Source organism: Thunnus thynnus, chromosome 12 (assembly GCF_963924715.1).
Source record: "Thunnus thynnus chromosome 12, fThuThy2.1, whole genome shotgun sequence".
In the NCBI taxonomy this organism is placed as follows: Eukaryota; Metazoa; Chordata; class Actinopteri; order Scombriformes; family Scombridae; genus Thunnus; species Thunnus thynnus.
In genome coordinates, this window is record NC_089528.1 from 28,754,725 (window position 1) to 28,777,475 (window position 22,751).

Sequence of the window (22,751 nt, forward strand, 5' to 3'; positions counted from 1 at the left end):
AGAGCTGCAACAATTAGTTGATTAATCAATTATTCAATCAAGAGAAAATTTATCACCAATTTTGATAATCGATGGATCATTTTGAGTCATTTATTGAGCAAAAACGCCAAAATTCTCTGTTTCCAGCTTCTTAAATGTAAATATTTTCAGGTTTCTTAACTGAATATCTTTGAGTTGTGGACAAAACAAGACATTGTTGGTACATCTTGAGCTTTGGGAAATAGTGATTGACATTTGTTACCATTTTCTGACATTTTATAGATCAAACAACTAATTAATTACTCAAGAAAATAATCAACAGATTAATGGAGAATGAAAAGAATTGTTAGTTGAAGCCCTGAATATCTGATTATTTATACAGCAGTTCTTCAAACTTTTTGGCGACGGTTTTGGGAAGCATCCCTCCAGTTTCAGTGTAACAATGCTCCCCCTGCACAAAGCCAGTAGGTGGCAGTCACTGTTTAATCATCTCCCTTTCTCAGAACAACTACACTCAACAGGCAGTTAATCAATCATCAGACAGCAGTCATCTTTGGTTCTTTACCGGACTGAGTGAGAAGTTTGTCTCCCCCTGAAAGCAGACTGGTATTCAGAGTGAGCTGAGACAAAATTATATCCTTAATTATATTCCAACAGTGTTGGAAGTAAAAGTCACACTTTCTCTGTGACAAAGCTGTTCTAGTGAGAAAAGTTTGAAAGTAAAAGCTTTGAATGAGATCCTGAAATGAAGACCGAAGAAAAATACTTTGTTCATTCTTAAGAAAAACTGCTTTATTTATTCTGTAAAGCTTAAGTTTGTTCACACATCCAATCAGTAAAGTCTGTTAAATGACTCTTGTTGTCACTTCATCCACAGTCAGTTAGTTTAACCCAGAATGTCAGCAATGTACAAGAAAACAATAATTGATCTCCTTATTGATTATTATCAGGAGAATTACAGTTTTGTAACACATTTCTTAACAAACTAACAAAGTGATGAGAACAAAATATCTACAATAAATGAAGGTCTGGTGTGTTCTCTGTTTAAGATACTGAAGTGGAAGAGAAACAACATCTGAAGAAATGTCAGTAAAAGTTAAAAACATTGTTATGAGCAGTGATAGCCTCCATGGCTAAAAATAAACAGGAAAAAGTGACATTTAAAGAAACTCAAAACATCAACAGAACAACAAATGAAGTGTTGACAATCCCAGTTTGATTGACAGCTGATCTCTGTGCAGTTCAGAAACACCACAGCAACGAGCTCTCAGAAACAATGGAGACAAACAAAATGAAGAATTACAACAGAATCTGACACATGAAGTCTAAAATGACTTCTGTCTATTTGAGTTTACAGAACTCAGCTGTGTCTCCATAATTATAAAGCCAAAGTCCAGCATAGAGAGGCTGAGTGAATGTGGTCTGGACTCTGTGGAGGAGAGTCATGGTTTCAGAGACGCTGTAGAAGGACAGAATACCTGCACTGTGATCCAGATACACTCCTACTCTGGAGGAACGAGGACCTGAGACGGAAGTTGAGATGTTGTTGTAAAAAAATGTATAAGTGTCAGTGTAACAATATAAAGCCCAAGATTTGTCATTGAGTCCAAATCTACATTCATCCGACGTCCCTGTTCTGCTGATATTCTTGTATGCAACTGCTACACCAACTCCTCCCCCGCTCCACTCCACCTCCCAGTAACAACGTCCAGTCAGACTCTCTCTACTCAGGACCTGACGCCAAACAGTGAATCTGTCTGGGTGACTAGAATAAGACTGTTTTTGTCTCATGGATGATGCTTTTCTGTTCCCCTCAGATAATAACAAACGTGTGTTTGCTGTATTTGGATCCAGTTTGATTTCACATGCATATTTTAAGAATCCAGCTCTGGTCTTGGGTTCTGCTTCTGACAGTAAAACGTCCACATCAGTCACTGTCAGTGAGATGTTTGTCCATTTCTCCCTCAGGATGTCCTGTAGTTGATCTCTGAGCTCTGACACAGCTGCTGTCACATCCTCAAAGTATCTCAGAGGACGGATATTGATGCTGGATGAGTCTGTAGGTTCACTGAGTTGTGACAGTGAGGGGTAGTTGTGTAGAAACTGGTTGTGATCCTCTGTGTGTGAGAACTGCTCCAGTTCAGCGTCTTTCCTCTTCAGCTCAGTGATCTCCTGCTCCAGCTTCTCCTGAAGCTCTTTGACTCGACTCACTTCAGTTTCCTGCTGGGATCTGATCTGCTGCTTCACATCAGAGCTTCTTTTCTGGATGAGATGGATCAGCTCAGTGAAGATCTTCTCACTGTCCTCCACTGCTTTATCAGCAGAGCGACTGACGGCCTCCACCTCCTGTTGAAGCAGCTTCACATCTTTCTCTCTGTCCTGGATTCTCTGCTGGATGTTTTGTCGACTCACCTCGAGCTCTCTCTGCCTCTCAGTCCTTTCTGCTGCAGCTGAGACTGTGTCGTGGCCTTTATGTTCATCTACAGGGCAGAGATAACAGATACTCTGCTGATCAGTACGGCAGAACATCTTCATCACCTCATCATGACGAGAGCAGACGTTCTCCTGGAGCTTCTTGGAGGGGTCGACCAGCTTGTGTTTTTTTAATTGACCTACATTGTAGTGAGGCTGGAGGTGTTTCTCACAATAAGAAACCAGACACACCAGACAGGACTTGAGGGCTTTCAGCTTCCTCCCAGTGCAGACATCACAGGCCACATCTGCAGGTCCAGCATAGCAGTGATCAGCAGGAGCAGCTTGGAGTCCAGTCTTCTTCAGCTCCTCCATTAAATCTGCTAACATGGTGTTTTTCACCAGGACAGGCCTCGGTGTGAAGGTCTGTCTGCACTGAGGGCAGCTGTGGATTTTCTTCTCATCCTCTCCATCCCAGAAGCTTTTAATACAGCTCATGCAGTAACTGTGTCCACAGGGAATAGCCACCGGATCCTTCAGTAGATCCAGACAGATCGAACAGCAGAATTTTGCTCCGTCCAGCTGAGCTCCTTGCTGCGCCATTTCACCTCTCAGTGACAACGACTGTCTGAGTTTCACTTTCTTAGAAGTGAAACTAGTTTGAGCTCTGATCTAAACAGCATGTGTTTCTGCAGTGAATGGAGGCTGCAGCTCTTTTACATGTTGGTTATACCCATCTTCAAACTGTAGATCTGAAGGGGAGGGAACAAGGAAATACGTGGACAGAGTGGAGCTTGTTGTGTTTGAGAGCAGGAAGATGAAGGAGGAGTTATCAAGCTATGATTCATTCAAATGAAGCTCACGTCTCATTTGAAAACACTGATCACCTGCTTTCTGTTGGCAAAGTAATCTTGGGACTTTGGGAACGATCTACAGGTGGCTCCTCATTTCTCAAATTTCCTGTATTCAACTAAAATCCAGCTCAATTTAACTTTTTCTTAAATACAAAATCTTAAACACAACAGATAAAGAATGAAGACATGAAAACACAGTTGTAAAATAATAAAATTCCCAAAATGTGACCAAATAATATTTGGTTTAAGATGTTTTAGCGTTTTAAATTCTGATCTGTTTTAAGATAATTAAATAGAAACTATATTCAAATGTTAGACTTAAAAAAAAACAAAACAAAAAGTAAGTTATGTTGTTGCAGCTCTGAATCCCACAGGACATGAATTCATCAGATTATTTGGCTCTGCAGTTAAACTGGAGACTGTAACAAGTTCTCATCACATCAGTAAAGGATCTAAGTTTAATTAATCAATGTCATGATTTTTTTTTTTTTTTTTTTTTTTTTTACACAAAAGCATCTTTGTAAAGAGAAACTCTCATAAAAACAACCCAAACACATCATGGTAAACTGAAGTTCAGTAGCTGGAACCAATGCTGGCAAACAGTCTATATATAAAAAAAAATTCTTAATGTTTCCCTGAATATATTTTCTAATCGTTACCACAGTATTTCATTAACATTAATCTTAAGAGTTTCACAACAGAGGCCACGTTGTTCCCTCATTGTAAATTATTCTGCTATGTGGGCCTATCTGATTCAGAACAGGTGAATTACCACAGACGTCCGGTCAGAGACGAGAATTTGGTAAATTATGGTGCAGTGGGTTTATTGATTAACTGCCACCAATCAGCAGACACTCCTGTTATGTGCTACTGAAGGAAATAATAGAAAACATGAGAGAATACATTTACATTGTGTATTATAGTCACTTATTGTTCAGTTATAACAAGCAGACCTTATGGGTAAATGAGGGTTACAATTCTTTCCATAATAACCTCAAACCAAAGGATGTGATGCACTATATCTACATATCTTACAACACACACTTCAATAGCACACCACACCTACTAGAACTATTACTACTACCACTGTTCTAAACACTTCTTACACAGAGATCAATAACCAGAACTTAGACATGTTGACCAAACTAAATGAAGACTATAACACACGGCAAGGACAAAGTGCAGACATTATCAGTCAATTAAGGAGGAAACCGCACTGGTGACACCATTTAACCGGAAAACTACTAAAACAGATTCATTATCTAAATAAACTGGTCAGTGTCTTCTTTAACTTGCAAACACATAACACTAAACTGCAGCTTCATCATTTTTCTGAGCAGCTGTGATCCTCACTCTTCCCCTCTGACTTCTACTGTGCAGGTTACGGAGAGACACTGCCCACCAGAGGGCACCCTGTCAACACTTATCACATGGATTTTCACATAATTGATGAAATAAAGCTTTAGATAAAATGTGATGTAGCTATAATTGTATCCTAGCTCTAAGATTATATAACCATCAGTAATTTCTCACTGACACAGTTTTAGATTGTGCCATCCCTGACTTCACTAAAAATCTTTTTCAGTTTTAGCTGCCACTTGAAAATACAATTAATGTGAACGTATTGGTGTGACGTAGCCTGGCAGGCTCTGTAACCACAATTAAAGTTTAAGTTAAAATGTATGCGAGTACAAGGGGACTGATAGCACCAAAACATGATACAGAACAGATTGGAATTGATGCATAAACATAAAATAAAATGTTGATGGTGTAAAGACAGCAGAGGAAGCAGTTCTTTAGTGAGAGTGATGTGGCTCTGAAAAGAGCCGTTATTGGGTTGTGGAGCAGCAGACAGTTTAAGCTCTCTCTCCACGGATACGACGGGCCAGCTGGATGTCTTTGGGCATGATGGTGACCCTCTTGGCGTGGATGGCGCACAGATTGGTGTCCTCGAACAGGCCGACCAGGTAAGCCTCGCTGGCCTCCTGCAGAGCCATGACAGCGGAGCTCTGGAAGCGCAGGTCGGTCTTGAAATCCTGAGCGATTTCTCTGACCAGGCGCTGGAAGGGCAGCTTGCGGATCAGCAGCTCAGTAGATTTCTGGTAGCGACGGATCTCTCTGAGAGCCACGGTACCGGGCCTGTAACGGTGAGGCTTCTTGACGCCGCCGGTGGCCGGGGCGCTCTTACGGGCAGCCTTGGTGGCCAGCTGCTTTCTGGGGGCTTTGCCTCCGGTAGATTTACGGGCGGTCTGCTTGGTTCTTGCCATCTCTTCTTCTTTCTCTGATCAAGAGAAAATAGTAGCGAGAAGAGGAGACACGCCGCTCTTAAAGTGTCGGAGCGGCTGTGTAAGTGTGACGCTGCTTCAGACCTCCGGGTCCTGATTGGTGAGCGGCTCCTCCTGGAGCTCAGCACCGCCTACAGGAGCATGAACCTCCGCTGCTTATTGGACATGAGTCGTTTGAAAAAGTCCGCCAAAATGAGAGCGAGTCTCCTTCTGCTGGAGCCTCTTTTGTGGTGGGTGGAGACATCAGCCCTCCTGCCTGCTCGCGGAGATATAAAGGAAGGTTTGCTATATTTTGGCCACACTTTCTTTGAGTCCACATTCTAGAAAATAACCGAAAAATGAGTGGAAGAGGCAAAACCGGAGGCAAAGTCCGCGCTAAGGCAAAGACCCGCTCTTCTCGTGCCGGGCTCCAGTTCCCAGTCGGTCGTGTTCACAGGCTGCTGCGCAAAGGCAACTATGCGGAGCGTGTGGGTGCCGGCGCCCCCGTCTACCTGGCGGCTGTGCTGGAGTACCTAACCGCTGAGATCCTGGAGCTGGCTGGAAACGCTGCCCGCGACAACAAGAAGACCAGGATCATCCCCCGTCACCTGCAGCTGGCTGTCCGCAACGACGAGGAGCTCAACAAACTCCTGGGCGGAGTGACCATCGCTCAGGGCGGCGTGCTGCCCAACATCCAGGCTGTCCTGCTGCCCAAGAAGACCGAGAAGCCCGCCAAGAAGTAAACCTGGAGCCTGGCTGACTGCTGGAAACCAAGCAAAGGCTCTTTTAAGAGCCACACACTCCTGATAAAGAACACAGATCCTCATGTTTCTATCATACACTGTCGTTAAGACACAAATTATGTACATAATGTATCCAATATATTGATAGTCAGTGTTACAATATGTGATAACTGCATTCAAATCATATCACATCAACATTTAAAAGAAGATAATCTAGTCTTTAGTTGTAGTAATTTATAACAATGGTTGTCTATATATTAACCTATATGAAATGTACACTATTTTAAACTGACTTAACTAATTATCATAAATATTAAACTGGATTTGCTGACTACAGGTAAAAGGCATAATGTTAAACTGATTTAGAAAGGAGGGGGTTGTTGTACAGTCATAAGTGTCATAATCATGTTAAACATTTTGAGGGTCTTTGCTGTAAAACACATTAATATGTTCATCCAACATATTAATGATAATGAAGTTGTCATAGCAACAATACATTTAATTACAATACATTTTCAATAGTTCAATGTCATCCCAAGAGATTTTCTGTATTTGGTGCTGCTCAGTGCAGACCATGACACAGACTGAGTTAACAGAATATGCAGGATCCAGTAACATTTTCCCCCAACTGGCCCACTTGGCCAGTTTTATTGGCTTCACAGCCAAAAATGAGAGTAACTTTTTTTACCCCCGTGATTTATTCAGTGTGTCACATATTCATAATACATGAAACGGTGAAGTTCCCTTTAGATTTTGTTGTTTTTCTTTAGTTATGGATATGTAATGTTGATATATTACACAAATATGCAAAACATAAGTTTATAATTGAGTTGATGAGGACAGGAAATGATTTTTAGAAGAATGGCTATTTCATATTTGAAATTATATTTCTAAAAACATGACTATGAATTGATACCATATTTATAACTGCAGTCACCATTTTTACATATAACTGCCTATTAAAGGAGGTACTAAGAGGATCAAAGGAGCTCCTTCTCCCACTAATCTGACTTCATTTTCATATTTTATCTTTAACATAAGTTTACTTTGCTGAATAAAAAGGCCACCGTGTTATCAATTAGCGTGAAAACACTATATAGTTAAAACATATTATAATTAGGATCATGCTCTTAGATAAAGATGTGTGGCTCTGAAAAGAGCCTTTGATCAGGTTGAGATGTTGAGACTGATGACAGCTCACTTCTTCTTGGGTGCTGCCTTCTTGGCTTTGGGTTTGGCCACCTTCTTTGCGGGGGCTTTCTTGGCTGCAGGAGCCTTTTTGGCCACTTTCTTGGGACTCTTGGTGGCCTTCTTGGGGCTCTTGGCTGCTTTCTTGGCCGCTGCGGGCTTCTTGACCTTCTTGGGGGATTTCTTAGCAGCTGCTGTCTTCTTGGCTGCCGCTGTCTTGGGCTTCTTAGCCGCTGCGGGTTTCTTGGCGGCGGGCTTCTTGGCTTTAGGAGCAGCTTTCTTTGCGGGCTTCTTGGCCTTGGTTTCAACCTTCTTGTTCATCTTGAAGGAGCCGGAGGCCCCGGTCCCCTTGGTCTGGACCAGAGTCCCCTTGGCCACCAGGCTCTTGATGGCGGTCTTGACGCGGGCCTTGTTCTTCTCCACATCGTAACCTCCAGCAGCCAGAGCCTTCTTGAGGGCGGCTGCAGACACGCCGCTCCGCTCCTTGGATGCGGCCACAGCCTTAACAATGAGCTCGCTGACGCTGGGGCCAGTCTTCTTCGGCTTGGAAACCTTCTTCTTGGCGGCTTTAGCCGGGGCGGCGGCGGGAGCTGGAGCTACTTCTGCCATTGTTTTCTACAAGTTTTGATCCGACACGGAACAATCAGAGTCTGAGTAGACTGATGGAGAGTCAGAGGCAGGAGGCTGCATTTAAACACACCATGAGAACCGTGGAGACTCAGTCCAGCTGCTGCCTCCTCTGTGCAGTGTGAATGTCTGACACTTGTGTTTTCTCTTAGTAATAAAAGAGTGAAAACTGAGTGTGTGACAAGTGCTGAAGGCTGACAGTGAAGGCAGCAGATAGCGGACTTGTGTCTCTTCATATTGAAGTCATGTAGAGCTCTGATGTTCTCTGATTTTTCTTTGTGGAGCAAACAAACCTCACCTGTTCACCGTCGTCAACAGCACTGCTCAGCGGCTTTTCTCTCTCATTTCTCTCCTAAAATGCTGTAAAATACATCAGAGCTCCACCAAAAGTAGCTTTCCAGCTGGCTCACATGTTTGTTCACAGACTCAAAGTAAAAACATTCATTTGTTGGTGATCAGTTTGTAATAATATGAAGCGATTCTGGTCGCAGCAAACACACTGATGAGGCTCATGATGCAGTTTAGCCAGACTCCCTGTTAGAGCTTCTCTGTGACTGTGAACATTTCTTCTGTTATTCTGAAGACTATTTAATATAAATAAATAATAAATAAATAAATAATCTGCAACACTGTTCCCACCAGCCGCAGACGCAGCAGAGGACAAATGAATTGAGAAGAAAAGAAAGAAACTGAGCGAAAAACGGCACAAGGAACTGACACCTGGAGAGCTTAAAATGATAGAGGAAGAGAAGGATGAGATTAATACAAAAAGGGCAAAATATGGGCAGTTAATATACTGAGAGACTTTCTCTACCAAAACCAAAAGATTTGGATACAAACTCTGCGGTTGTGCTTAATGACACTTGTGAAATTTTTATGACTACGTGAATTTTATGTCTCGGTTCAGGCTGGCGGCAAGTTCAGTTTGGGAAGTTGTCACGACAACGGTAAACTGCTGCTTCATAACCTTTCGATTTTGAGTGAAAAACTTTAATCAAATATTTGCGAATGCCTTTCTTTTATATTGTTGGCAAATAACCATGTTATAAGCGGCATAATCAACTATTAGGTGCGTTAAACGGTTTCCTCACTGAATGTACTAATTTAAGTATTTCAGTTTGTGCTTTGCTGCAGTATTTCAGTTACAGTTATTCCGTGTGTTCTGCTGACGGACTTTCACTTTCACAGGTTACGACTTCCTCAGAGTTAAAAGAAGCCTTTTTAAAGAAAGAAAAAAACTGACATCCATATAAAACCATTTGATTAGAAAAAAAACGTGTAATAATAAAGGCTTTCCCTGGGCCAGTGCACAAAATCAGGCCCTATAAGAGTAACGAGTGGACATACATTAGGTGAATTTTAATAAAGCATCACTGTTGATATGTTCATATATGTAAAAATATATATTCCCATTTTATTAGACATGTCAATAATATTACTTTAAAAAATAGCGCAAAACCTCCTAAACTCCTTCAGACATTATTTTCTCCATTAATTAGATGTTTTGAGAATATTTTTTCTTAGTGTTGGTGTGATTCAGATGACTGCAGAGAGATTAATTTAGTTCCTCTGCTGGAAAACAAAAAACAAAAGTCACTAGTTCTGTTCAGGACTGTCTCGTCCCTAAAAGTACTGTTAGTGTCTGACACTGACTTATTTATTAATGTATTAGCAATGATTAACTGAGTTGTTGTTCTGCTGACAGGCAGGATTGACGTGTTTATATAAAAACATAAATAAATGAATAAATAAGTATAAATCAAATTCATAGCTCCTTTAATGTTACATTTCCTATTGTTGAGTCATATTCAAGACTTTGTGGAGCTGTGAACTGCAGACTCCACTCTGCTCTCAATCATCTATTCAGAGCATTTAAAATAATAAATCCACTAAAACATGGGATTTATATTTGATTATACTGCTCAAAGCAGATGGCCGCCCACCTAGACTCTGGTCCTGCTTGAGGTTTCTTTCTGTTAAAGGGGAGTTTTTCCTTACTGCTGTCGCTGAGTGCTTGCTCATGGGGGAATTGTTGGGTCTCTGTAAATTAAAGAGTACAGTCTAGACCTGCTCTGTGTGAAAAGTGCCCTGAGATGACTTTTGTTGTAATTTGACGATATATAAATAAAATTGAATTGAATAGAATTATAAATTCAACACTGACATGAGGAATCTGAATCGCTGCTGCTCACTTGTTTATAGAGTTGAAATCTAGAATCAGATGTGCAACCAGAGAAATAAAGGACTCAAATCCATCCAATGAACTCAGCCTTCAAAGCATTTCATCATCTCCAGTGATTATTACAGTAACTTTGATATTATGATCATTTTCACATGAAAAGCAAGTCAGGTTTTTACTATGATGTGTGCAGCTCTGCGGTGTAACTTCCAGAAACAAATGATTTTGATCTATCAGTGTGGTTTTAGGACCAAGTGTTTTTTGCATCTCTGTACCGATTAAGACTATTATAACAGCATGGTTATTGTAGTCTGTATATTGATCAACATTTAATATTTTAACATTTAAGATATATCCATTTTAAAACACATTTGAAGCACATTTGATTACTGGATGTAAAAGCTCTTTTAGAGTACGTGTGTGGCCCTTAAAAGGAACTTTGGTTTGTTGTAATGATCAGATGAAGTCTGAACCTCTGAAGCCGTACAGGATGCATTTCTGCCTCTTCAGACCATACACCTTCGGCAGTTGTTTGTCAGGAAATTTGTATAAACACAACAAAAACATTTCTTCCATGGATGGATTACTGAATGGACCTAAAGAGCTCAAGAGGAATCCAGAGCCTCGGTTTGAACAGTTAAAGGAAGAGTTCACAGTTTCCTCGCTGTTCATTCCTCCTGTTCATACTGGCTGTTAAAAGATCAAAGTGATGGAGGCCAAAATCCACAGCATGTAGGTTTGCCTTTATGGTTTTCTACAATCATTTGTATAACAAGCTATGTTATATAGTATGATATGAGAGGATCGTCACATGTCCAGAAAGAATAATACAAATACTACAGCTGAGGGTCTGTTTCCAACCAACAGCAGAATGTTAGCTGTCAGGTTAACCTGCCGAATATCTCAGAAAAAGATACAAAATGGAGGAAAAACAATCAAAAAGGAGGGAAGAGATCAGCCTGCTTTGGAAAAACGAGGTGGGCTGAGCTGCTGAATTTGGCACCGCCCAGCAAAGTCCGCGCCACCAGTCTTCTTTTACGTCCGCAAACACGCTTTAAATGAAGAAGCTCTGACCAGGCGATTCTCATTCGACTTTTGACTCGTCCAAAAGAAAATCAGTGAAAATGAGTGGTAGAGGAAAAGGCGGTAAGGGACTCGGTAAAGGAGGCGCTAAGCGTCACCGTAAAGTCCTCCGTGATAACATCCAGGGAATCACCAAGCCCGCCATCCGTCGTCTGGCTCGCCGTGGCGGTGTGAAGCGTATCTCCGGTCTGATCTACGAGGAGACCCGCGGAGTGTTGAAGGTGTTCCTGGAGAATGTGATCCGTGATGCCGTCACCTACACCGAGCATGCCAAGAGGAAGACCGTGACCGCCATGGATGTGGTTTATGCTCTGAAGAGGCAGGGACGCACTCTGTACGGCTTCGGAGGTTAAATCTGATCCTGACCTGCTGATCTCCAAACACAAAGGCTCTTTTAAGAGCCACCCACCTCCTCTTAAGAGCTGTCCTGTTGTGCGATAAATTATGTTAGAATATATTAGTGTAAATGAAAATATGAGATGGTCTGTATATTGACTTATCTAAACGCTTGCTGCAGTGTTCAAGCTAATCACTATTTAATAATTCTTCAAACATTAAATAATTTCTGTTATGACAACCAAACTGTGTCAACACCCTTAAAAAAAAAACAAACAAAACTGAGGTGTCGTGCGATGATAAATGGGGTTAGAAAGAAGTTCTATTGCACACATTTATATTCAATTTTACATTCAATGTATGTAATGCTTTTTTTTTTTTTTTTGTCAAGAAACAAAGAAGAAAAATTGGAGCGCTATACTAACTGACTAACTGAAATCTTAAACAATGGATTGTATTTTGTAACTTCAGGATAAGTAAATAATCCGACATCCATGTTGTGGAATAAAAGCGAACATATTGAAAAAGATTAATTACCTCAAAAATTGTGTGAAAGTACAACACTAATGCATATACTTAAATGTAGCTACTCTCTATCACTGAGAATGGGGCTAGAAGTCATATATAAAAGTCATATATCAGTATATTATACATTAACATAAACACACAAGCTAGTCGGTGTATAAAATGATTTGAACAACACTTCCTGAAACTTGTGTTAAAAGCTCCAGCTCACAATAAAGATAAGACATATTTTATAAGCATTAATGGTTATTATTAGACTGAAGGAATCACTGTTAGTCTTCTTGTGGAGCAGAGAAACATGATCTTCATGTGTCAGTTGGGTCCAAAATGGGAGAATCAATAAAATTCATCTAACATTATTTTTGAAAAGTATTATTATTTCAGAGGGAATAGCACCAAAAATTGTGGATTATAGACTGATGAAATAAATCCATGGATCTTTTAATGTTTTATCATAGATCAGTAAAACATATCAGCTTGTGGAATGCTAAATCTAAATACAATATGTTTATTTCACTATAGTTAAGGATTTTTGGACAGTATATTATATTATAAACAATGGAGACTCTTCAGATGAGGTGGGCGACTAAGTAAAAAGGCGGTCAGATTGTTCATCAAAGTTTGAGCGGTGTTTTATGTTGCGCATGCTCAGTCTCACTCACAAGAATTCAACCAATCCTGTGTGAGCAACAGCGCAGTGAAATTTGCATCAGATGGATACATAGAGACCGTTTGGCCCTGTGAGAGTTATTCGTTTGAGAAAATCCAGCGAACTAACCATGCCTGATCCAGTTAAGGCCCCGAAAAAAGGCTCCAAGAAGGCCGTGTCTAAAGCCACCAAGACCGGCAAGAAGAAGAGAAAGACCAGGAAGGAGAGCTACGCCATCTACGTGTACAAGGTGCTGAAGCAGGTCCACCCCGACACCGGCATCTCCTCCAAGGCCATGGGCATCATGAACTCCTTTGTTGGGGACATCTTCGAGCGCATCGCCGGTGAGGCTTCCCGCCTTGCTCACTACAACAAGCGCTCCACCATCACCTCCAGGGAGATCCAGACCGCCGTCCGCCTGCTGCTGCCCGGTGAGCTGGCCAAACACGCCGTGTCTGAGGGCACCAAGGCTGTCACCAAGTACACCAGCTCCAAGTAAATCTGCTGTTTGTACCAACAACTCAAAGGTCCTTTTCAGGACCACCCACACCTTCACCTGAGAGCTTTATTCCTTCATAATGTTTGTTCAGTGTCTTTGACTTTAGGCTACATCATTACTGTCATACTAAACAAAACAGTTGAACGAATGAATCGTATTTCTATATAAAGCATTAACAGTATTTCTCAGTACAAGTATTGTCTGTTAGGAAGGTCATTGAGAGTCTCGACCTTAGATCATATAACTTAATAATACAATATGAACTAATGTGTTTGGTTCAGACTGAGCATGTAGCCACATCCACAGCTGACCTGCACAGTCAAATGATGTCATGACAAAGATACAAGCTGGAAAGTATTTTGATGAGGCCATACAGGTCATATCAGGCTCAAGTCCAGGTAGCAGCTTCTGTCGGATAGAAAAAGTATCTGGAAAATGACACTTTGATGTGTGAGTTTTCAAAATAACTTGAAAGAACAAGAGGAGCAGTCCGGAAAATCAAACATATCAAATAGTCGTTATGTCAACATTATTGTGTCTAACCCTTGTGCTTGTGTTTCTGTGGATGTTAATGATCAGAGAAATGTTTTAAACAATACAAAACGATAGAAAAGTAACTTACAAAACAAGAAAGGGAATAAAAACGGAGGCAAAGAAACCAGAAACAAGACATGAACATACTGTAGAAATAAAAAGGAGCAAGGGATAATTAAATATATTAAATAGAAACATACAAGCAACAAGATAAAATATATTTTGACATAAATATACAATGTTTTTTGTTCATTGTTGAGATAGATTTAAAAAAAAAAAAAAAGAACATGAACCTTTATTGTTGAAATATTTAAAGGTGTATGAAGATGGGTGTGTGGATCTGAAACAAAGGTAAAAGGAATATATAGCATGTGAAACAACGGCAAATAATACTGCTATGCACATTATTGAGGAAATGATCACTGATTCAACTTCAATGCCAAAGTGATGAAAAATAGCAAAGAGTAGTTTAATCACTATCAATCAAAGTTATATAATAATTAGGGATACAGGATAATGGATTTTTTGTCGATATCCGATATGCCGATATTTCCAACTCATTGTGGCCGATTGCCGATACCAATATATGCACATATTTTTTTCCAGGTGGTTGAGGAGACAATTATGCATGTAAGCTTAGATTGTACTTAGTATGATCAAGAAAGACAATATATGAAGGAAGAATTTAGGAAGACTGGATTCAGGAGCTCAGCATTAAAACTTTAATGAATATGCCAAGTGGGTGGAGCAGTAGTTTTTTTCTTTGAGCTCATTAGACAGACAGGATTAATGTGTAGGATTTAATCTCTGGTCCACACTCCAGAGCAGAAGGTGGCGGTAATGCACCTTATACGCTGGTTGCCAACCGCCGTTATAAACCAAAAAAAAAGAAGATGAAGTTTCAAACAGAGTGGTACACCCTGTCAGCTGAAGGATTTCTTATCTGAGCAGCCGACCACCACAGCACCTCGATGGACTGTTTCACCCTGATGGTCCCGGTGCATCCTCCGCAGGCTCCACTTCACCCAGCTGCCTGTCAGACCCGCTGCTCCTTCCCACTTTAACCCGAATAACAAATCGGGGCTCGGTGGTCCAATTGGATCCACATGGAGAGCCGGGGCTAACGTTAGCTGGGAGGCTAGCGGAGTGTTAGCCACAGCATGACCGGAGGGAAGCACAGCCAGCTAGCTTTTGCTAGCCTCCCAACTAACGTTAGCTTTGGCTCTCTATGTGGACCCCCAAGTCCTGGTTTGTTAATCGGTTTAAAGTGGGAAGAAGCAGCGGGTCTGACTGACAGGCAGCTTGAGTGAAGTGGAGCCTGCGGAGGAAGCACCGGGACCGTCAGGGTGACACAGTCAGGCGGTGGAGGAGATGGCGACATATTGGCCTCTCATAATCGCCATAATTCGCCGATGCCGATATTTCATTTTAGAGCTTTTATCGGCCGATACCAATGACGTGCCGATAATATCGTGCATCCCTAATAATAATGTAAATTATCTTCCATTATTACTATGCACAGCATAAAGAGAAATTGAGATGCATAATAACTGTGAGCTCTAACAGTAGATTTTACAAGAATATGATATTTAACTTTACTAATAAAGATAACATGCACACCAAGGCTTTATTGGTAACACTTGCATCTCATACAGCTCCTTGTCTCACCATTCACCACACATCATAATAGTTTAGTACAATCATGGCTACCAAAGGCTCAGCTACATGTCTTCCTGCAGTGAACATCACAACAGGATAACAACTGAAATCTGAAAACCGATGCAGGACACAAGATGGCGCCTTCATCCTGCTAACCAGGGATTTAGTGGAGGTCTTCTGCTCTAAACATGAACTCTGTACTTTGTGGTGTTTCAGGAGGAAAACTGCCTCAAATAAACTCTCATATTAGTTTCACATTTTCTCCAGAAACTTTAAATGAGATTCTGAAATGAAGACAAAAGAAAATACTGTTTATTTTTGAAAATGAACTGCTTTATTTATTCTGTAAAGCTTCAATTTGTTCACACATCCAATCAGTAAAGTCTGTTAAATGACTCTTGTTCAATGATTTCATATTCAGATTCACTTCATCCACACACTCAGTTTAACCCAGAATGTCAGCTATGTACAAAAAAAAGAGAATGATCTCTTTATTGATTATTATCATGATAATTACAGTTTCATATCACATGGCTTTATACATTTACAAAGTGATGAATGGTCTGGTGTTTTCTCTGTTTAAGATGCTGAAGTGGAAGAGAAACAACAGCACACAAATACATCAATACAAACATGAAAGTAAAATTTAGAACAAAGAGAATTTTACATTTTCATCTGAAGAAATGTCAGTAAAGGTAAAAAATATTGTTATGAGCAGTGTTAGTCTCCATTGCTAAAAACATAGGAAAAAATGAGATTTAAAGAAAATCAAAACATCAACGGAACATCAAATGAAAAGAATCCCGGTTTGATTGACAGCTGATCTCTGTGCAGTTCAGAAACACCACAGCAATGACCTCTCAGAAAAAATAGAGACAAACAAAATGAAGAATTACAACAGAATCTGACACATTAAGTCTAAAATGATTTCTGTCTATTTGAGTTTACAGAATTCAGCTGTGTCTCCAATATAATTAAACCAAAGTCCAGCATAGAGAGGCTGAGTGAATGTGGTCTGGACTCTGTGGAGGAGGGTCATGGTTTTAGAGACGCTGTAGAAGGACAGAATACCTGCTCTGTGATCCAGATACACTCCTACTCTGGAGGAACGAGGACCTGAGACTGAAGTTGAGACATTGTTGAACACAAAATTATAACCGTTAGTGTAACAATCTAAAGCCCAAGATTTGTCATTGTGTCCACATTTTGATTCATCTCCTGTTCTGCTGATATTCTTGTATGCGACTGCTACATAAACTTGTTCACCTCTCAACTCCACCTCCCAGTAACAACATCCAGTCAGACTCTCTCTACTCAGGACCTGACACCATCGAGTGAATCTGTCTGGGTGACTAGAATAAGATTGTAGACCTGTTGGCATTGCTTTTCTGTTCCCCTCAGATAATAACAGATTTGTGAATGCTGTGTTTGGATCCATTGTGATTTCACATGAATATTTTAAGAACTCAGCTCTGGTCTTTGGCTCTGGTTGTGACAGACTCATTGTCAGTGAGATGTTTGTCCATTTCTCCCTCAGGATGTCCTGTAGTTTATCCCTGAGTTCTGACACAGCTGCTGTCACATCCTCAAAGTAGTTCAGAGGACGGATATTGATGCTGGATGAGTCTGTAGGTTCACTGAGTTGTGACAGTGAGGGGTAGTTGTGTAGAAACTGGTTGTGATCCTCTGTGTGTGAGAGCTGCTTCAGTTCAGCGTCTTTCCTCTTCAGCTCAGTGATCTCCTGCTCCAGCTTCTCCTGAAGCTCTTTGACTCGACTCACTTCAGTTTCCTGCTGGGATCTGATCTGCTGCTTCACATCAGAGCTTCTTTTCTGGATGAGACGGATCAGCTCAGTGAAGATCTTCTCACTGTCCTCCACTGCTTTATCAGCAGAGCGACTGACGGCCTCCACCTCCTGTTGAAGCAGCTTCACATCTTTCTCTCTGTCCTGGATTCTCTGCTGGATGTTTTGTCGACTCACCTCGAGCTCTCTCTGCCTCTCAGTCCTTTCTACTGCGGCTGAGACTATGTTGTGGCCTTTATGTTCATCTAAAGAGCAGAGATAACAGATACTCTGCTGATCAGTACGGCAGAACATCTTCATCACCTCACCATGATGACAGCAGATGTTCTCCTGGAGCTTCTTGGAGGGGTCGACCAGCTTGTGTTTTTCAAATGCAACGGATTCATAATGAGGTTGGAGGTGTTTCTCACAATAAGAAACCAGACACACCAGACAGGACTTGAGAGCTTTCATCTTCCTCCCAGTGCAGACATCACAGGCCACATCTTCAGGTCCAGCATAGCAGTGATCAGCAGGAGCAGATTGGAGTCCAGTCTTCTTCAGCTCCTCCACTAAATCTGCTAACATGGTGTTTTTCACCAGGACAGGCCTCGGTGTGAAGGTCTGTCTGCACTGGGGGCAGATGTGGATTTTCTTTTTATCTTCTCCATCCCAGAAACCTTTAATACAGCTCATGCAGTAGCTGTGTCCACAGGGAATAGCCACCGGATCCTTCAGTAGATTCAGACAAATTGAACAGCAGAATTTTGCTCCGTTCATCTGAGCACCTTGCTGCGCCATTTCACTTCTCAGCGGAAATGACTATCAGAGTTTCACTTTCTGAGAGGTGAAACTAGTTTGAGCTTTGATCTAAACAGCATGTGTTTCTGCAGTAAATGGAGGCTGCAGCTCTTTTACATATTGGTTACAACCATCTTCAAACTGTAGATCTGAAGGGGAGGGAACAAGGACATATATAGACAGACTGGAGCTTGTTGTGTTTGAGAGCAGGAAGAAGAGGGAGGAGTTATCAAGCTATGATTCATTCCAGGAAGAAGAGCACTTTATTTACAATGAAGATCATGTCTCATTTGAAAACACTGGTCACCTGCTTTCTGGTGGCAAAGTAATCTTGGGAATTTGGGAGAGATCTACAGATGGCTCCTCAATTCTCTGAATTCCTGTATTTTCCTAAAATCCAGCTCAATTAAACTTTTCTTAAATAAAACATTTTAAACAACATGAAGACATCAAACACTGTTGTAAAATAATAAAATTCCCGACATGTGACCAAATAATATTTGGTCTAAGACCTTTTAGCATTTTAAATTCTGAACTGTTTTAAGATAATTAAATAGAAGCTTCTGTTTCTGCAGATCCAACCCAGTCAGGGAACAGCCTCCAAGCATATCCTAGGGAAGACAGGCAAACTTTCCTCCCAGACATGCTCCGGGGATCAGCACTGCTCCATCAGACTGGGATTGTTCACTGTGGTCCTGACTGTTTTTCTTTTACTATTTCTACTATCTTTTTATGTAGTTCACTATTTTCATTTTAAGAGGTTAGGTGGGATGTCCAGAAAATAGCTAAAGTTTACTGATTTCTTTCCTCCCTTTCACTCTCACTCCTCTCAGCTCTCCTCCATGCTGCATTGTCAGTTTTCCCCTTTTTCAGAGCTCACAGGTGTGTCTCATTTATCTCCTCTCCCTCTCCTGCACCACTCCCTTTCCTTGTACTTCTAGGATACAAAGGGCTGTACTGCTCTATCCCCTCATCCCCTTTTCTGCCACACCCTTCCCCCCTTGACAAGACCATGCTTTCTGGTAGCTCAGTGATTTGCATATTTTCCATTAGATTACAAATCTAAAACCCTAAGAAATCATCTTCTTCTGAGCTTTCCTGTAGCAGGTCTATTTTATGTTTTTCCATGTGCTCCAGGTCCTCTGCACTAAGGTAGAAACGTTTAAGGTTGCAGACATGCACTGTCCTTACATCCAGACCTGTATCCTCCAAAACAACTTGGTAGTTTAGGGGTCCAAGTTGTTGAACCACATGATAGGTACCGTTCCACTTTTTGGCCGGCAGGTGTTACCCCCGTGGTTTCTTGAACAGCAGAGTTCATGGCAATACATTTTAAAGTACATTTTAAAGCGTGTCCACTTAGAGGGTTTTCATGATAGCTCACAAGTATCTGTTGAACTAGACTATACGGGGAATGTAGAGCCTATAGTGGAACTGGTTTTCTTACTTTTTGGTTTGGTGATATACTCTGTCTTCCAGGATGACAAAATTCTGTGTCCATTTTTTATCTCCTTCAGCTAGCTGTTTAATAATTTGCTCTACGTTATGGTCTTTATGTTGTTGGAGACAGGAATATTCCCATCCATATTTTTAGAGAACAGGCAACATCTAACATTAGAGTGAATTCTTGAAAGGGCATCAAGAGCACTGTTTAATTTTCCCTTCCGGTATTCCACGATGAAGTTGAACCGTTGAACAAGTCAAGCGACTTGTGGTTTTTGTTGATGGGAGAACCCACTTTAAGGAAGAGTGATCTGTAATGACAGTGAATAGCTTTGTTTCGAGGTAGTGTTGCCATTTTTCTAGTGCCCCAATGACTACAAGGCACTCTTTTTCTGTTATCAAGTAATTCCTTTCAGCTTGGTTTAGGGTTTTACTTGCATAGGCAAGAACATCTTCAGTTCCATTGTCCGTTCTCTGAGTAAGCACAGCTCCCAGACCTGTATCACTCGCATCAGTATAGACTAAGAAGGGAAGGTTTGGATTTGGGTGACCCAGGACAAGTGGAGAGCTCAAACTAAACTTCAACTGATCAAAGGCATGCTCACAGGTTTGGCTCCAGATGAAAGGTCTTCCTTTCTTTTTTAGGTCATTTAAGGGCTGAGCAACTTTTGAGAAGTCTGGCACAAATTTGTGACACCAGCCCGCCAGCCACAAGAACTGCTGAACTTCCTCGAGATTTGTTGGCACTGGATAGGACCGAATTGACTCAACTTTGTCAGGATCTGCACTGACCCCTTTCCCTGAGACAATGTGTCCAAGAAATCGGATTTCTTCCAGACAGAATCTAGACTTCTTGAGGTTAACAGTCAGATTGGCCTTGCAGAGACGATCCATGACAGTCTGCAGACTGTCTCCATTAGCCTTTGGAAGGTGGCTGGTGCATTCTTGAGTCCAAAGGGCATAGCATTGAAATGATATAATCCACAGTGAATAATAAATGCCATTTTTGCTTTGCTGGCTGGATCCATGGGCACTTGCCAGTATCCATTATTTAAAACAATGGTGGAAAAAACTGTTGCTCCAGAAAAGGATTCAAGGATTTCATTAATGTTTGGGAGAGGGTATGCATTGATTTCAGTGATAGCATTGACTTTCCAAAAATCTACACAGAATTTATGACCCCCATCTTTCTTTGGTGGTAGAACTACAGGAGATGCCCATCCTGAATGGGAGGGTTCAACAACACCAGCAGCAAGCATCTCTCCCAGTTGTTCTTCCACAAAGGGCTTGCTTAACAGGTGACATCCAATATGGCCTTTGTTTGATTAGCACACAGTTCGTGGTATAGATGTGTGCTGTGTTATGACCCCTCCCTTTCTGCCCGCAGTGGTTTACCTGGCCACTTTCTGCAGGAGTCGGCAGTCAGTGAGGGTCGTTAAGGTAATGCAGGGACACCTGGATAGGTCTCCACCAAGGCTATAAATACCACTCTCATCCATTGTCTCTCTCTCTCCCCTAAGATCCACATCTCTCCTGGTTTTGGTTTGTTTTGGTATTTTTCTTTTGCGTTCAACAGAAACATATACACATCTCACTCATCCACACACTACATACACAACTGATGCAGTTACTCTCCACACCTCATGCCTTTTGTATATAGTTATGTTTGTTTTAATTTCAAATAAAACAAATAATTGGCACCTGAACCTGACTTGCTACCCCTCTCTGTCACATTCATTGAGCCGGTTTGTGACAGCTGCAAAACATCGTTTTTTTCAGGCTGATTAGTACAGACGTGGGTTAGACTCAAGGACATATCCTAACTGTTTCTTGTCTCTATCTTGCAGATGAGCATCATGCACCACAACATCAATGTAATCTTTCACTCCCATTTGCACAGGCTCCAAAGGGAGGATGGGAGGTGGAACGGAGCTGATTAGTGAAAGATTCAGAACTGGTAAAAGAAAGAGAATGGCTGACAGTGGCTTCTCTCATACATGTGGGTTCTGGAGGATCACAGCCCACCACTGAAGTGACGGATTTCCGGAAATTCAACTGGATTTCCCTTTGTCATTTGGATTTTTATTTTTTCTCCAGGTTCTCTTTTCTGTGGGAAGTGGGCACTACCCGGCTGGAATAGATAAGTAACAGAGGGGTTGGACTTAAAGTTATATTCTTTATCAGCCATATTGATTATCATTCCAACACTAGAAATGAAATTTAGGCCAAGAACAATGCTATAGGCTAGAGCTTTTGGTCCCAACACAGCTACAAGTAGAGTGGACACTTTCCCTTGAAGATCCAAGGAGAGGTTTCCCCATCTAATGTGAGTAGCTGCCTCACCATCGGCCAGATACAAGGGACCTTCTGTCCATTGTTGGTCATCCTTTGACCCCTTCAATTCCATCCAGAGGTATGAATGAGAATGTAACTGGCTCCTGTGTCAACTATGGCTTTCCCACACCCTGTACCTATGGAAATTGGTACAATTAGTTGTTGGGGACTAGAGGAGGTACCAAGTGGATGGCTAACAGTCTCTGTGTTTGCATCATTTGATGTTCCCTGCACTCGTTGAAGTGTCTGCTTACCAGATTTTTTAGATTTTACTAGTGACACAGAACCATTTCTGGGCAGCCCCTTTGATTTTTGTATCCATGGCGGTTGCTTGGGTACCCGCTGCCCGTGAGGATTAGTGGAAGTGTCAGGGGAACTGTAATGTGGGCAGGAACCAGGAGGGTGGTTTCCTTTGCATCTCCAGCACAAAACAGGGGGTCTGGCCTTTTCAACAAGTTGACCTGGGTTTGTATTTTTAAGAAAGGGGTTAGTATTTTTAACACCCATTCTCAAATTGTATGTAAGCTGCTATTCATGGTCTTTTACTAGTTGGCCAAGGCACACTAAATCTTCAACACTGTCTACTTGACCCCTGAGCTGACTAGCCAAAAGAGGTTTGATGTTTTTCAGAATCATTTTGATGATGTTTGCTTCTGTGAGAGAGGGTTTCCATCTTTTACAGAGAGCTCTATACGAGAAAGCAAAGTCAATGATGGTTGCATTTGTGTGTTGTTTTCTGGTTCGCACCCCTTCAGCTAACTCATCCTCATAATCTTCTGCAAGGAAAGCTGCTACAAAAACAGTTTCAAACTCACTCCAGGTAGTTACCTTTGATCAAGCTATTCCCCACCAGTCGCAA

At 41.4% G+C, this 22,751-nt stretch overlaps 7 protein-coding genes across 7 annotated transcripts; 3 read left to right on the top strand and 4 right to left on the bottom strand.

The window, feature by feature from the left end:
- Positions 1–769: 769 nt before the first annotated feature.
- LOC137194639 (tripartite motif-containing protein 16-like) lies at positions 770–3,133 on the bottom strand. Its single transcript, XM_067606738.1, has one exon. The coding sequence runs from the start codon at positions 2,992–2,994 to the stop codon at positions 1,321–1,323; it is 1,674 nt and encodes a 557-aa protein (XP_067462839.1). The 5' UTR covers positions 2,995–3,133; the 3' UTR covers positions 770–1,320.
- Positions 3,134–5,054: 1,921 nt separating this feature from the next.
- Positions 5,055–5,548, bottom strand: LOC137194645 (histone H3). The gene has a single exon (XM_067606744.1). It carries the CDS (start codon positions 5,510–5,512, stop codon positions 5,102–5,104), a length of 411 nt encoding a protein of 136 aa, XP_067462845.1. The 5' UTR covers positions 5,513–5,548; the 3' UTR covers positions 5,055–5,101.
- Positions 5,549–5,591: 43 nt separating this feature from the next.
- On the top strand, positions 5,592–6,619 carry LOC137194647 (histone H2A-like). The gene has a single exon (XM_067606746.1). It carries the CDS (start codon positions 5,869–5,871, stop codon positions 6,250–6,252), a length of 384 nt encoding a protein of 127 aa, XP_067462847.1. The 5' UTR covers positions 5,592–5,868; the 3' UTR covers positions 6,253–6,619.
- A 777-nt stretch (positions 6,620–7,396) lies between these two features.
- LOC137194643 (histone H1-like) lies at positions 7,397–8,076 on the bottom strand. The gene has a single exon (XM_067606742.1). It carries the CDS (start codon positions 8,047–8,049, stop codon positions 7,450–7,452), a length of 600 nt encoding a protein of 199 aa, XP_067462843.1. The 5' UTR covers positions 8,050–8,076; the 3' UTR covers positions 7,397–7,449.
- Positions 8,077–11,234: 3,158 nt separating this feature from the next.
- LOC137194652 (histone H4) lies at positions 11,235–11,735 on the top strand. The gene has a single exon (XM_067606750.1). The coding sequence runs from the start codon at positions 11,371–11,373 to the stop codon at positions 11,680–11,682; it is 312 nt and encodes a 103-aa protein (XP_067462851.1). The 5' UTR covers positions 11,235–11,370; the 3' UTR covers positions 11,683–11,735.
- A 1,219-nt stretch (positions 11,736–12,954) lies between these two features.
- LOC137194650 (histone H2B 3-like) lies at positions 12,955–13,440 on the top strand. Its single transcript, XM_067606748.1, has one exon. It carries the CDS (start codon positions 12,970–12,972, stop codon positions 13,336–13,338), a length of 369 nt encoding a protein of 122 aa, XP_067462849.1. The 5' UTR covers positions 12,955–12,969; the 3' UTR covers positions 13,339–13,440.
- Positions 13,441–15,850: 2,410 nt separating this feature from the next.
- On the bottom strand, positions 15,851–18,184 carry LOC137194640 (tripartite motif-containing protein 16-like). The gene has a single exon (XM_067606739.1). It carries the CDS (start codon positions 18,113–18,115, stop codon positions 16,466–16,468), a length of 1,650 nt encoding a protein of 549 aa, XP_067462840.1. The 5' UTR covers positions 18,116–18,184; the 3' UTR covers positions 15,851–16,465.
- Positions 18,185–22,751: the final 4,567 nt, after the last annotated feature.